Below are 17,051 nucleotides of genomic sequence, written 5' to 3' on the forward strand. Positions count from 1 at the left end.
TTTGGATTTTTTTTAATATGCATGATAAATTATTCACAAAAGAAGGATAAAAGTAATTTAAATGTATTCCAAAAGTAGTCAGATTACTATATCATAAATATGTAGCCTAAATGGTTATAGTAATGACTTATTAAATAAATAAATAATTATATATATATATATATATATATATATATATATATATATATATATATATATATATATATATATATATATATATATATATATATATATATATTAAATGCATTAATATGCATTATAAATAATTAACAAAAGGATCAAAGTTATCTAAATGTAATCCAAAAGTCAGATTACATTGCTATAAATATCTAAAGTGATTATATCAATGACTACGAATGTAATATGTTATTAGTAGCTGATTACATTTTATAAGTAATCTACCCAGCTCTGCTGACACATTTATTTGTTGATTATTTTGATTGTATTTATTAATTTAACACACTAGATGCAAGTTTGCACTTAATTCATTTTTTAATTTTAATATTAGCATTTAGATTTTTTTATGCATGATAAATAACCGTTAATAAGATTCACAATAGTAATCTAAATGTAATCTAAAATTAGTCAGATTACATTACCATCAATGCATAAGATAAGAAATCCACCCAGCTCTATTAACAGAATAGTAGCTTACTATAATTAGAGCATATTTATTTATATATCTTTCAAACACTTTTAATGACTCAAATTTGGGTTGTGATATTTTTTAAATTTCATCAAGATGTTTTCCATACAGTTTCCAAATACTTTTAGAGAAAATGTAAATTGTAATTAGTACCTGATTATGTTTCATAAGTAATCTACCAGCTCTGCTGCCATATTTATTTGTCGATTTGATTATTTTATGATTGTATATTTATTTATTTACTAGATATGGGTTTAGATTTATTTAATTAACTAATTTATTTATTTATTATTTAATATTTACATACAATTTTTTTGGAGGAACAAAAATAAGCATGATATATAATAGAAAATTAAATGCACAAAAGTAATCTAAATGTAATCTAAAACTAGTCAGATTACATTACTCAAATATATACTATAAAGTGATCAATGACTTTGAATTCAGTGATGTAATTTGTAGCTAGTTATTGATTACTTGTCATAAGTAATCTACCCAGCTCCCCTGCCATATTTATTTGTTGATTTTGATAATTTTATGATTGTATTCATTTATTTATTTATTTACTAGATATGGGTTTAGATTTTATTAATTAACTAATTTATTTATTTATTATTCTATATTTGAAGTTTTTGGAGGAACAAAAATAAGCATGATAAATAATAGACAATACGATGCACAAAAGTAATCTAAATGTAATCTACTCAGATTACATTACAATAGATACATACCGTGAGCAATCCAATAGTAACTTTAACATTAACCCAGGTAGCAGAATAGCAACTTACCTAATTAGAGCAACTTTAACCTGAAGTCATTGAGATCAAATCCTCTCACATGCACCATTAATAAAAAATATGAATAGTGAGTTATCAGACGCTCAGCAGTACAATATCTCTCCGTCCACACGCTGCGATTGTACGTTCATTTCTGACGGTTTGGGCGCAGATCTGTCTTGTTGGCATGATTTGTTTGGTTATTCATCAATGTTTGAGGACGCCACGGATAATTCATCAGAACAGCGGACACCAAACAAACGCCGGCTGCTTCCCAACAGTGTTTTGGACGTTCAGAAAACAACTGTACGCCAGAGATAAGAGAACTGCTGCCCAGAGGCGGAGGGCAGAGAGATTTCTGTGTGTCCGTCAAACCGAGACTCTGTTTTCCTCTTATTCTGTGCCAAACGCCTGCAGGAGAAATGCAAAGCAGCATGTTGTGCGTATTTTTTTTTTTCTCCAGCCACACCCTGTCAATCTCTCACATGCATATTTCATCAAACACACTGATATGCAATGCTGGAAGTTTAATCCCGGGGAAAAAAAAAAGTTGGCTTGTTTTGTGATGTTGGTCGGGGTCAGAGATCTGAACGTCAGCAGAAAATTCAGCAGTTTGTGCCGCTCTGCACATTTCACACTGATGGAGAGGACGGAGATGCTGAGAAGTTTGTCTTTCTTTTTTTTCAAGAGTTCACACTTAGCTGATAATCAATAAAGCGTATTTGGCATGCTGTCCCGGGAGAGAGCCCTGAGCTCGTAATATCCTCGAGCCCGGGGCTCCCTCCCGTTAGAAGGGCGAGAGGGGAGTTCGAGGTCAGGTAGGTCTCGAGAACTCCCCTGATTGTCACCGTGAGAAGTGTAAACTCAGGTTGTATTGGGTGATAATTTGTTTTAGTCGATTGGCTATGGTTTATGTTTTTGGACGATGGGAGGAAACCGGGGAACCCGGGGAAAACCCACGCGAATACAGGGAGAACATGCAAACTCCACACAGAAACACCAACCGGCCTGATGGGTTGGACTGGCGGTGTTCTTGCTGTGAGGCAACAGTGCTAGCCACTGGGCCACCGTGTCGCCCGATCAGAAAAAGTGGGAGGATGTAGGGGTGGAAAGGGGGCAGGGCCGGAGTGGGACTCTTTTTCAGCCCTGGAGTTTCAAGCCTTAGACCGGCCCACCTCAGTTCACGACTGACTATATTAAAATAAGGTCATTTCCAATTCAGTTTCTAATTACACTATCACGTCTTTTTTTTTGAGAAAACAGCTGCTTTAGAACTTTAAATGTTCAAAAATCCTAACAGTATTATATGTCTTAACAATAAAACTATAATTAAAAAAAAAAAAAAAACATACTCAGACAAGATTTAAACCCGGGTTGGCGGTGTCGTAATCTTACGTGTTAACCACTGGACCACAACTTGTATATGAAAAACAGACTCATCTGACTAATATGATCATTAACCTGTAGGCTGGTTATATATAAAAAGAGCAGAGCTGCGGTAAAATAATGAATAAGAAGACTGTAGTCAAGTAAGTAAATAAATTAATTTAAAAAGTGTGACTGCTAAGAGAAACAGATTCTGGAGCTAGGGACACCGGCCCTCGCGGCCAAAAAACGGACCGGCCCACCGGGAATTCTCCAAACCTCCCAATTAGCCAATCCGGGCCTGAAAGGGGGGGAAGCTTCAAGACGAAGATAACTGGAGTGAAAAACTCAGGTTATTTATAATGCTTCCGTAATCATCTAATAGGGCTGGTTAGTGATTACGGAGCTAACAAGGAGCCAGCCGTGTTGATTATAAGCACGTGATCCTCTCGAAATTAGTTTATGAATAAACCACACTTAATAGTTTTTTATGTGTAGTAGCAATAAACACCGTACAATGATTCCACTTAAAAGAGTACATTTCCCACTGCTAAACATTTTTCTTTTTTACAAACTCTAATGTAACAGAACACAACAAAAAAAATAATAAAACAAAAAAAGTTAAATAAAAGTTTCATCAAATGCAATATATGAAAATAACAATAAAATGGGAACATAAATAACATCAATACTAAATTTACATTTTTTTATTCACTCACCTTTAGGTTATTATCAACTGTGAATTACTCATTTAAAGAGAGGATTAAGACGGGGAGTGCAATGGGTCGTAAATTGAAAAATGTTTGTTATGTGGATGGGAATTAGATAGTAATAGTTTTATATTTCTATGAAGATTGGATGGAGCAATCTAACCTAATCAGTCCACTTGGACCAGATTTTTCTAAATGCATTAATTCGGAGTCAAAGGGAGAATGTAATTTTTCCATCACATAAATATTATATACTATCTCTAGCCATTCTTGGGTTGTTGGGGATTCAGGAAGTAACCAGTGTCTTGTAATTGCTTTTTTTGGCTGCGATTATTAAAATATCAAGTAAGTATTTATCAGATTTACATATTTGGATATCAGAGCTTCCAAAATAAATAACTATAAATTGAAAGGGTAGTGTAATATTAAGTATGTTTTCTATTACTCCATGTACTTCTACCCAGGGGCGTAGCACAAAATTCTGGGCCCTGTACCCTCTCAATGTCAGTGGGCCCCCTACACATTTTTTTTTAATTATTTGAATATAAACATGCACAAATAGTGTTTTAATCTATAATCAAATCAGACTATAATAATGACTGGTTCTTTCATTCACCACCAAATTGATGCATTTGGCCTACTTGTGCTCAAACACCTTTAAACCGTAGGCTACATCGGGTTTGTGTACTGACATTTTGATCCATGATACTGATGCAAGTTTTGATTTAAAAACATTTATTTTTGAACAGGAGAACACGAGACAACTGGACCCTCAGAAACGTTAGCTGGCCTGGCCCATAATTTACTTACAGCAACAAGCAGCCTGCTTGACAAACTAAGCTAAAGATTTAACATTAGCATACATACATTACAGGGCTCGAAATTAACTTTTTTACTTGGTAGCACTGGTTCTCCCAACTTCAAAAAGTTAGGAGCATCCCAAAAAATTGAGGAGCACCCATTTTCTTTTTAGTTATGCGCCGATCTTGATTCTTAATGGCCGATTTTGATTAGCACACGTACATCTCGGAGATGTCTATTTGACGTCTGCATTCACATCTGCAAGACATCTACAAGACGTTTCCTATCAGATGTGAAATAGACCTCTATTAGACATCTTTAAGATGTTTGCGATTCAGAATGTGTGTAAAACTGACATCATACAGACGTCTGCCAGACGTTTGTATACAGCAGGTGCTTTCCAGATCAAGTGATCTTTAACAGACATCTTGCAGACGTATACAGACACAAAATATCTAATACAATGGCATTTCAACCTTTATACCATTAAAAGGGAAAAATCAAGTATATAATTTCTTATATTAGTATTTCTTAATTGTTTAGATTTTTAAAAGGCACATTCACTTCTTTCACATTTACACATGGATCGATAATTGCAATAATTTGACCATAAACAGCTGAAAAAATTTATTGGAAATAAAAATTCATTCTCTGTCACAAGGGGGCGCTTTAGGAGCGCTAAAATATTACGGTTTCCCTAATGACTGTACACAAATCAGCATTATATGCGACCAAAATAGTCACAATTTGGGGGGAGGTGTTATCAATATATTTTGAAATAAATAATGACATTGACATCAATTGGAGGGGCCAATTAATCCGAAGTAGGCTACAAAAAAAATAATACAAAAAAAAATTGGTGGGATTTCAAAGGGCCCTCTCCCTAGACGGGGCCCTGGGTAGTCAGGTCCACTTTTCCCCCCACTACCAAGCCATTGCTTCTACCCAAAAATGTTTTATTACTGGACATTATTCAAAAGAAGGTAATGATTCGCACTTAATTGCTTCATACTGTTTTTCTTTAGACTTTTTCTTACATTTTACGGGTGATAACTGACAAACAGACGTTTCGGCACAAAGCTTTCCTCACCACACTGACGAAGGCTTTGTGTTGAAACGTCTGTTTGTCTGTTATCACCCTTAAAATATAAGAAAAAGTCCAAATAAAAACAGTACGAAGCAACTGAGTGCGAATCATTACCTTCTTTTGAATAATAGTAATGATAAGATTAACGCACCAAACCAAAGAAGTAACTAAAAAAACCGCAAGCGCGCAGGACAAACTTCAGTAACTCTGCACACGTTATTACTGGACATTCCCAAAAAGAGAAGTTTGTCTTTCAGAGATGTGTGAATGCACTGTAAATAATTTTACGAACAATTAGCCATAACAGCATGTGTTTTTAGTTCATTCATTTTCTTTTCAGCTTAGTCCCTTTATTAATTTGGGGTCGCCACAGTGGAATGAACCGCCAACTATTCCTGCATATGTTTTACACAGTGGATGCCCTTCCTGCTGTAACCCAGTACTGGTGTAGTCCTACACCACCACCCAATCCGCTCTGAGCTGGTATCGAACCGGGGACCTTCCGCATAGGAGCCGGTTGCTCTACCAAGGAGGCTAAAGACCATGGCTTGTTGCGTCTGTTGCTAGAGCACCTTTAGAGGTCAGAGGTCAGAGGTTTACCTGCACAGCACACACTAGCTGGCCTCTGTTACACCCCCCCCCCCCCCCCCCAAGTTCTATATAAGTTTAATAGACTCATGAGATTAATTTGATTCAGCTTAAAAATTTAAGGCAACCAGGAATTTTTTATAGTGTGTGTGTCTGAAAAGAGTGTGTGTGTGGGGCAGATTTAACTAATAAGCAAGGTAAAATCCCCAATGAATAAGTATAAATTATACCTAAATGATATATAACAGGCGACGCAGTGGCGCAGTGGGTAGCACGTTTGCCTCACAGCAAGAAGGTCGCTGGGTCACTGGTTCAATCCTCGGCTCAGTTGGCGTTTCTGTGTGGAGTTTGCATGTTCTCCCTGCGTTCGCGTGGGTTTCCTCCGGGTGCTCCGGTTTCCCCCACAGTCCAAAGACATGCGGTACAGGTGAATTGGGTAGGCTCAATTGTCTGTAGTGTGTGTGAATGTATGTGTGGATGATTCCCAGAGATGGTTTGCGGCTGGAAGGGCATCCGCTGCATAAAAACTTGCTGGATAAATTGGCGGTTCATTCCGCTGTGGCGACCCCGGATTAATAAAGGGACTAAGCCGACAAGAAAATGAATGAATTATATATTACAATCATATTTGTATGCTTTAAAAATTACAATCTTAACATAATCATTGCATATGTGCAAATTCCCAGTCTGTGCCCAATCATGGAGCAAGTCAAATCAGTTAGGATTTATATCAGAATAATCCCAACAGTATCTGCATGCAGCCTTTATGATGCAAGCTGAGACTGCATCACTCAGCGATGCAATGTCAGACACAATGCACTCAAATGGAGCTTGTGACATCACTGTTAGGGGTGGGGTTAGGTGAGCCCATTAAAAAGCATCGGATGCAGCCCAGATTGCACTGCACCACGTCTGCAGCCAGACCCCTCTCAATAATTCATCCATTCTCCTTCAGCATAGTCTCTTTTTGTTCATCAGTAGTCGCCACACTTATCCAGCATATATGTTTTATGCAGTGGATGCCCTTTTAGCTGCAACCCAGTACTGGGAAACACCCATACACACCCGTTCAAACACTATGATCAATGTAGTTCATCAATTCCCCTATAGCGCATGTGTTTGGACGGTGGGCGAAACTGGAGCACCAGGAGGAAACCCACACAAACGCAAGGGGAACATGCAAACTCCACACAGAAATGCCGACTGAACCAGCCGGGGCTCGAACCAGTGACCTTCTTGCTGTGAGGCGACAGTTTTGACAATTTTTTGTTGTTATGGTGTATTTTTTATTATTATTGCAAGAACGACACATACAAAACAATGCCAGAGGTGTACAAAAACAAAAATAAGAAAAGCATAATAAAACTATATGGAAGTACAAAAACTCGGTCAAATAAAATAATAATGAATTATTACATTTAATGTAACTATTACATTTAATGTTAGGCCTTGCTAACTCATAACAACTTTAAAGTGTCAAACAAACACACGGCTTTAATAGCTTCTTTGTTCGTGCTCTCCTTAATGGTGTTATGGTGTATTTACCAAAGGCGATCAGTCATATCTGCGCGCACCTGAAGCGCGGTCACACCGGTGCGCGCCACCGCCGCCGTGCGTGCGTGCGCGCTGCCTCCTTTTCGCACCAGAGGAGGGCACAGTTACCTCGCGCTGCGAATGGCGTCAGCGGTCTCCAGGCAACAGGCCAGTAGTCAGTCAGTCACTCACTCAGTCAGATTTCTCAATCAGAGCGGAGAGAGGAGGTAGCGGCTGCGGGCATGGCGCTCACACGGACCCGGTGCTCATCTTTCTGCTTCAACGTGTGAACACACACACACCTCTGTGCTGTACAGGAGAAACAGCCCCGGAGCCGCAGGTACCGACAGATCCGGACGCGTTCACGCGGATCCCGACGCGAAAGAAACGCGACGCGAGCCTCTGAGGGAATTTCACACGCGCCGTTTTATCCGTTGGAGTTTGGAGCTTTCTCTGTGATCGTTAAGGTGATTTAGATTTCATTCATGAATTTGGCGTCAACAGACAATTACTTTCCCACCCTCAAACTGTGGAGGACATCTGACTGACTTTGAACTTCAAAAACACGACGACTTTCGCTGGGAAACATGCTGAAATTTCATAATTCGGACCTATGGATTGCTTGGCTGGTCTTCTTTTGTGTGAACGGTAAGTTTTGTGGTTGATATTACTACGTTTTTATCATCATTGCTTTTGTTTGTTTTGACCAAAACTGCAAAGCAGCAGTTTATTTGTTTATGTGTTTGCTTGTTTATTTGGTGTCGCGAATTGACGTTTGCTAGTTGTTGATTCCTCGGTGTGCGTGCGTGACGTCACGACTCCTATATTTACAAGCAATGTAAACAAGGTCTTAGGAGTAGCTCAAGGTGTAGAGATGCTGGAGAAAGTTATTGAGGTAAAGTTGGTTTTAAATTCGCACATTTGTTCATCTATCTGTCTCTATATTGCTCGATTCAATCAGAATTAGCATGTATGACTTCAAAACAACATCGACACCATCTAATTGACTGTAAACATGGTTGTACTTTGATAGTCATTGGCTAATATATGATTTCCCAATTTAGAATTTGCAAAGAATACTTTTCTGAAGGTATATTATTAGGCAGAATGTCTGACATCCGAATATAAAACCAAGTCTATGAGAAAGTTTGACAACAGTCATGTGAAGATGCTGTATTGTTTATAGAGGTAAAGTTGGTTTTATATTCGCACATTCGTTCATTTAAAAGTCCCTATATTGTTTGCCATGTTACTTTGAATATTCGACCGGAATTAGCATGCAAGTGTGGCTTGAAAACAAAATTTACACTGTTTATTTGACTGTGAACAATGTTGTACTTTGATAGTCACTGGCTGCTTATATGAGTTTGCTATTTAGAGTTTGCAAATAATAATTTTATGAAATTATATTATTAAGGGGAAAGTCTGAATGTGCGAATATAAAACCAACTTTACCTCTATGGGTTGTTTGTGTACATTTAAAGTATACAGCAGTATTAAATACAGATTATTTATGTTCAGCTGATACTGTAGTATGCTGGAGCGTTCATTGCCAAAGTAGTGTAAATACTATGATATCACCTATACACTGTAGTACACTTGGTTGAATAAAACACTGCAGTAAATTACTATAGCATTTTTATCACGTGGGAAAGCATACAAATAGAAAAATAAAAAATATATAAGAATATTATCTCTCTGAATTCACTCTTTAAAGGAAAGTTTGCATGTTTTACACATAAGATTTCATTATATATGCAGTTAAAACCTGGCTGTATTTTTAGTGTTACACACACACACACACACACACACTGCAGGGGTTTGATTGCTTGCATATTTTAGGCACGCAAAAATGCAGCTGTTGTGTGTGTGATCTGAGCAACACAAAGCTTGATGCTGCGTGAGTGGTTCATTGGATGGGAAGCGGATCCAAGGGGCCGAGGACTCACGGATGGGCCAGACGGCGCAGGTCTGAGAGCCGTAATCCAACCAGATTATGAAGAGCACTGCTCCACGTGACGCTCTCTGACTGTCAGATGCACTTACACACACACACTCACAAACACACACTCTCATCGTACCATTCCCTGTGGTATTTGGGTGATATCTGTGCGCATATGTTGACCCACAAAAGGGACCGACATATGTGCGCACAGGTATCACCCAAACAGTGTCGAACTCCAGCCGGACAGTCTGGGATTGTAGATTTGTCCTATTTTCTGCCTTTATTTCTTTTCGGAAAACAGTTTGAAGTCTTTATTGTTGATAACTGATGTAGATAATTGAGGTAAACTTGGTTTCATATTGGCACATTCGTTCAGGGACAACTTTTGACATGCTTTCTATATTGTTTACCATGGTACGTTGAATATTGGGTCCAAAATCTCATGTACGTGTGAACAATGTTGAAACGGATGTTCATCGACTCGCCTTTGGGGGCTGGCTCCAGGAAATCCAGATGTTCACTGACATCTACAATTCTAAATTGCCCTGATAAAAACGTGTTTACAGCCTGGTACAAAAGATGGTTTTGGTGCATATAGCTAATATTACCCTTCCTGACAGCTGTGAGGGGGTGAATTGTTTTTAACTAATTCGTTTCATTTTTATTAAGTTATATTAAGTCTGCATAATTCAGGGCGGGGCCACTTGAGTGACAGCTAGTAAGGGTGTCACGATCCTCCAAATCCTTGATTCGATTACATTTTCGATTATGAATAATTAATTAATTAATGACCAATTAATAATTTGTAGCCTACCGTTTAAACTACCTGACCTGCATGGTCTTTGTTTTACCCTTAAACAAATCATACAGTAAATGAATAAAGGCAAGTTACACACATAATTACCACCTGTCAATCACTTTTTCTGCGGGACTCGTGAATAGGCAGTGATCTGTGTCGTTATAATGGCGTCGGTAAAAAAGAGGCACAACCAACAGGAACCAGCCAACAGTATCTGAGGTGTTCGCTAAAATGACTAAGTACAAGTGAGTGAAAGATGGAAGCAGTCCTCTGACTGCCTGGACCTGCTGTCTCGAGCGCATGGCTGTGTGTGCGTCTGTGTCTGTGTGGTCACGTGATGTGCATTTTCAGAGGTAGAGAGGAAGGAGGGCTGCTCAGAAATGCTACACGCCACTGTGGATGTCAAATCGTTGTCGTTCTAAAATGCCATTTAAAAACAAAGACAGTGTAAACAGGGCCTGAGTGTGTACTTTTCACGAGCGGATTTGCAACGGGGGCGGGCGGAGGATCGCGATGCCGGTGTTGTCTATCGGACGAACCGTACGTAATACGTACATAGCAGAGCTTGCAAAACTGTGTTTTTTGTCGACAACACGAACGTTGTCAACATAACTCACTGGAAATCCAAAATGCTTCCACACCGGCAACTACATTGAAAGAGGAGAGGGTTTAAGTTCTGTCGACGGGTCTCCTGCTTCTGCAGTTTAACAAACACTTCAACAAGCCTGTTTTTTTCCCTCTTGGCAAGCCAAGCTGACGTGACATGGGGGCGTGGCAGCATCGACGATTCTATTTTTTGATTCGATAATCAAAATTGAGCATAAATTTCGATCGATTTCGATTAAAAATCAAAATCGTGACACCCCTAACGGCTAGTGCCCCTTTCACACAGTGATACCGGAAAATTTCCGGAACGACTTTACCGGTAATTTTAAAATAGCGCTGTTCACACAGGTGAGAATGTTACAGAATTTTTCCGAAAAAGAGCATTCACACATCCATTCCAAAATAGCTGTAAATTCTGACGTCATTCACCAGAAATGAGCTCTAAACGGCTGCGCTTGCATTTGTAAACATTTAATTACATCACAAACTCTGTGAATGGATCAGTATTGTGAACAACTTCGATGAAAACATATAGAGAAACACTTTCGCATGTCGAGATGTACATGATATGCGTGTGTGCTGGCGCTCACGGGCACACGCGACACGCCAAGCAACTGAAGGAAGCAGAGCTTGAAGGTAAACAAATAACGGCTTATCATAAGCATCTTATCGATAATTGTTTACACAGTTAGCATTAAGAAGGAACATATAAACATTGTCTGACTAACATCTAGCAGCTAAATGTGTCAGGAAAAATATTCAAAGGCTTTTGTTTTCATAAACCGCGCACACATGAATGCGTCTGACTGTACTGATTTGCTAAAGTAGACGTCTCACTACAGCACGTTCTAGACGTGGACGCTCTCTTTCCGGCAATCTTCCTTCTGCGTTCACACAGCGCAGCATTCCAGCAAATTAACGGTAATGTTACAACTTCTCTTTCCGGGAAATAGCCAGAACGAATTTACCGGTATTTTCAAAAAGGGTCTGTTCACACATACAGACCTTTTTGGAAAATAGGCGGTAATTATCCGGAAAGGTCTGTATGTGTAAAAGGGGCTTATGTCTCATTGCTCACTGTCTTGTCATCTCAGCTGATTCCGGTTGATTAGCCGCTGAACTTGGCAAATGCATCACATTTTCGTCAAATAGAGCTATCCAAACCATCGTCTGAAACTGTATTCATATTGCAACATTTATCGCAGAAAAATAAAACAGAAACATAAAACAATAGCAGATTTTTCCAACATCGTGCAGCTCTAGAATGCATGAACTGATTTGATTAAACTTCTTATGTTTGGCTCAATAAGAAAGAAAGTTTGACCTAGTTCTATTCTTCAAAAACAATCTTTAAAGTTTAGTTGATCATTTTAAAAAGAAGCAGCTTCTCTTAAAAATCAAACCAAACTAAATTTTTGTTACAACAAATAAAATAAAATAAAAAAATTAATTTATTTTTCTTTTTGTTTTTTATTGTTGCCATAATATTTTAATTTTCAGTTTGCACACATTGTAAAACACCTCGTGCTTACATAAAAAAAATCCATAACCTTTTTGCATTTACAAATGATACAAAAATATATATATATTTTTAAAAACTAAACAAAAAAATAAACAACCAAACAGAAAATAAAAGTGCTCTTCTTTTGTCAATGGTAATCTATTCAAAAGTGATTATTGTTATCATACTGAATTCAATGTGCAGCAAATATATTGAATAGTGTATCAACACAGAGTTGTAAGACTGGACCTGCACTGTCCACATAAACAGGCTGACATAAGTTGATGAACTTTCAATACTTTTATTAACTTTTATTGTCACATCATTAGCAGCACGTGTGCTATGATTAATGAAAAGCTTAGGTGCTGGCTCCTGACAGTCAAAAATACAGACTGTGCAAAAAAAAAAATGACAGTGCAAATACAACGACAGTGCAAAAAACAGACAGTGCAAATACAACTACAATGTGAAATTGACAGCAATATGTACAATGAATAGGTGTCCACATAGTTGAAGGCAGTATTGTTTTAAGTATGGATTGGTTAAAGTGCAGTGCATGCTATATATTGATGGTGTGCAGTGAGGGTATGGAAGAGTCTGTGTGGGGTGTGTTAAGTGTTCAAGACTCATACAAAGTATTAAAAAGTCTTAATTATGTTTTTACAAGGTCTTAAGTTTCTTTTCAAGCATTTGTCCGAAGTTTTTGACTCCACAAAAGCATAAATATATTAATTTTCCTCCTAATATTAGCAATGCGATTGGTTTGGGCCGGGTCACGTCCTGCCAAGCTCCTCCATCCAGGTGATGTCACGTAATTTGAGACAAACACAGGAAGGTGATGTGACGCTCTCTATATAGCAAAACTATAGAGTGAAACACAGCAAAATGGGAACATGCAAGTTTGCGTACTCCTGGTTGGAGAAAAAAAGAGTTTAAACAGTGGCTGAAGCCTGCCGCATAATGTATTTAATTTTTCAAGCTTTGTTTCTTCTGAGCTTATTTGAGTTCTGTTGCATGGTTGTGCTTCATTGATTTATTTAACTACAACTGTTTATTAACTAAGTTAACTGTTTGATACTGATTAGAACTTGAAGTGGCAATGAGATCTTCAAATATTCTGAGAAGGTCTTTAAAAAGTCTTAAAAAGGTATTGAAATTTCCTTTAGGATTCCTGCATATACCCTGAATAAAAATGCATTTCTTGAATCAACTTTGGCAATATTTTTTCAGGAACAGAATTAGTTTTTTTAAAATTCATATTAACTTTGTCAGATTAAAAATAAATAATAATAAATAAAGAAATAAAGAAATAAATCCTGTGCAAAATCAGAATCCCTGCTATTGTTTGTATTGAATTTACTTCCAGAAAACAAGTATACTGCTAAAGAGAAATGTTGTGTGATTTAATGATACGGCACAATATATTTCCTCACATAATTACCGGGCAGTGTGTGTTGACAGTATTGATCTAGCATTATTGGATTTCTGATTATTTTTTTACGACCAATCTAAGGATGATGCTTAATCTTGCACAAATAAAAAAAAAGCAAAGGCATTTGTTTCCTCTACCATATGCAGTTCTTTTCTCAAGCACATACATTGGCATTGGCCTAATTCAACCTCCACGTAACAGTTTCTCCCACTCACAGTAAAGCATGTTGACGTTAAGCCGATGAGATAACAGCCCTGGATGTGTACGTCTGCTCAGACGTGCCTCATTAATACATGCATGTTTGTGATAGCGTTTGCTGGTACATCTTTGTAGGGGCTCCACTGAACAAATATGCGATGTTGTCATCTCCAGCGCGGGATCCATTTACAGAGCACTTTCAGGTGTTTAGTTCTCTTCAGAATCACAGAATCACTTTAAATGCACTTGTTAAGTTTCAAAAGAGCTGGACAGATGGGTCCGGCTTGGGCGAAACTCTGTGTTTTTGTCCCACAGAGGCTTGTTTGAATTGTTTAATGACATAGGTTTGATCTCTAGGTGTACACTATTAAGGTGGTTTGTAAGGACATGAATGGTGTCCTTTTAATTCAACATGCTTAAAAGTCATACTTAAGGGTGTGGCTGCACGATATTGGAAAAAAAACAGAAATTGCAATAATTTGTGCAATATATATTGCGATATTAATGTAATTTTATAAGATGATTTTAAGAACTCTTCGAGGAAATTAAATATGTGGCTAATAGATGTGTTCAGTGGAGTGAGTTTCCAACCGTTTCCTCACTCCACCAAAGTAAAGGAGTAAAGTAAAGGACTAAAGTAAAGGAGTAAAGTAAAGAGAAAGTTAAGAGGCTGAATGGAGGAGGCTCGTTTTTTATCCTCGCGCTGCAGATGCTCTGTTTAACTGTTTTCTCGCTAGTGAAGTGTTCAGTTTTTACACTTACAAAGTCGCCATGTAAATAGCAAATGCACCATGGCACAACGCAACTGACTCTTAAAGGGAATGAAAGACGAGACTCTGATTGGTTTAATGCAGGTTATGCTCAAAACACACCCAGAATTTTTTAAGAGAATAAACAAAACCCTGTCAGACCATGCGCTGAGCGCAGATTGTATTTATCCATCCTTAAAAGAGCAAAAGTGGATTTGGAAACACCCTTGATGCTTTTGCACCATGCGCTTTAGACTTTGCGCCTAGATCATTAATTTAGAGCCTTATAAATGAGTAAAAACCTCAGCATATATTCTGACTCTGATTGGCTGTTGTCATTTTCCTCTCCAGTCTCGACTCCACCCATTAGTGTTTATTTTCAGGCAACTACTGTGGAAGTATGGATAAAGATAGTAAGACCCCATCTGATAAACAAATATGATACAATTATATAGCTTATTATAATATCAAATTACACAAGCAAGTTACAGTGAAGATAGGTTAAATAACCTCCAAGTGTACATAGCTAAATACCTTACACTTTTCCACCTCCTCTAAACAAACATTGAGTTTTCATTTGTAGACGAGGAGTCATTATTGCATGATGGAACTTTGATCTTTCTTCCTACAACTTTTAACATTGAAAAGTTGTAAAAAGTTGCTTTTATTGTCATTTGTAATAGTTTGCAGTGCTGTATTGTCTGGGTTGGTGTTGTTTATTACACTACAAACACCTTGTAATCAACTGCAGCACATTTTCTGTTATTTTACACACTTATCTCTTTAGATATTATTTTTTAAACACAATATATTATGTACAACAACTAAAATGTCAATAAAAGTCTCTTTGTTTAACTGTAGAGTTGAATTTTCAACATCAAAAGTCGACAGAGCAGAAATCAACATCCTATAATGCAATTCACAACTGCAAATAAACACTTGTGAATCACAAAATAAGGAAACTGTTTATATAATAATATTTTTTAAACAGTATATTAAGCTTTTTTACAGTATAAACACATTAAGCCTATGGAGAGCCTAATGTTTGTGTGTGTGTCTGTGTGTGTGTGTGTTATGGACGGAAACTGGGTTGTCTTTGGACTGGGTCTTGCAGAGTTTGTGCATTTCCAGCGCCGCTGTCACTGTCAGTTTAGAGATACGTCCCTGCACATGATCGCCGGATCTTCGGCCATTAATTTTGCATCTTCTGCCATTAGGAAATGGCCATGCAGCACGAAGGGCCACGGACTGGTACCTTGAGGGCATGTGAGGAAAAATGCGCATGCTAGGCTCTGAAGTTGGAAAAAGAAAAGTAGATGGATTGATGGAGACAGAGTTATGTACTGCCACTGACCAAGTCATCATCAGAGGTCTGAGCTGAGATGAAGGATTTGTTACAGTGTTTTAAAGGAGAGAGAGAGAGATGGAGGTGTCACTGTGCTTGACTTTTAATCATTGTATTGCTGTGCCCCGGGGTTCAGGAAACACATCAGCGAACAGATCAATTCTGCCAATTAAAGTTCATCTGAAGCAGCGCTGCACTTTTTGACCCTGTGCTGAATGCAAGTTCCTTCAGAAAACAAACCAAACCGAATTAACATGACAATGCATTTCTTGCATAAAGTCGGTTTCTTAAGAATAAGAACAAAGTTGAATTTGGGTGTTTTCCATAAATATTTGACCTAAAAAAGTCCCTTAAATTTGGCCTTAATAAAATAAATATTTCTACTTAATATTTTAACTACCAAATAAAGAATATTTTTGAACTTCCAGTAAGTTAGTATACTGTTAAATATTTTGATATAATGATTTAGCTTCTGATTATTTTTATGACCATTATGAGGAAACGTATATATATATATATATATATATATATATATATATATATATATATATATATATATATATATATGTATATATATATATAAATATTAGGGGTGTAACGGTTCACAAAAATCATGGTTCGATTTTTTTTCTTTTACTTTAAACAGTATATATATGATAGAAGGGGACATAAAATGTTTGCTAATCAAATATGTAACAATTTTTATAATGCTCAAATATTTCATTTAATATATTTATGGATATATTGGATTGATTTAATTTAGAATTTTCAAGTGTAAAAATTATTTCTGTGGCAAATGTAGCCTATTCTGTTTTTGTTTAACTCTAAAATGATTGTTAGTTTAGTTTACATTATTGTTGTTGTTGTTTTTTGAGTAAAATACTGGAAAGGTTCACTGGTTCTAAAGTGTTACTGTTGTATTTATCTAGTTATTCATATTTTGAATCAGCTTTTTAAATATATTTTAATT

The 17,051-nt window shown here is 37.2% G+C and overlaps 1 protein-coding gene across 7 annotated transcripts in view; it reads left to right on the plus strand.

Annotated features, from left to right (window-relative positions):
- Positions 1-7,700: 7,700 nt before the first annotated feature.
- The window catches only part of igsf11 (immunoglobulin superfamily member 11), a 230,977-nt gene continuing 221,626 nt past the window's right edge, over positions 7,701-17,051 (plus strand). For 6 of the 7 annotated variants that reach the window (XR_012390301.1, XR_012390306.1, XR_012390305.1 and 3 more), the window contains exon 1: positions 7,701-8,154. Coding sequence is in view for 1 of the 7 variants with exons in the window: in NM_001278822.1 (NP_001265751.1) it covers positions 8,094-8,154 (61 nt within the window). In the remaining 6 variants the exon portion in view is untranslated. 7 annotated transcript variants of the gene reach the window in all.

Source organism: Danio rerio, chromosome 15 (genome assembly GCF_049306965.1).
Source record: "Danio rerio strain Tuebingen ecotype United States chromosome 15, GRCz12tu, whole genome shotgun sequence".
In the NCBI taxonomy this organism is placed as follows: domain Eukaryota; kingdom Metazoa; phylum Chordata; class Actinopteri; order Cypriniformes; family Danionidae; genus Danio; species Danio rerio.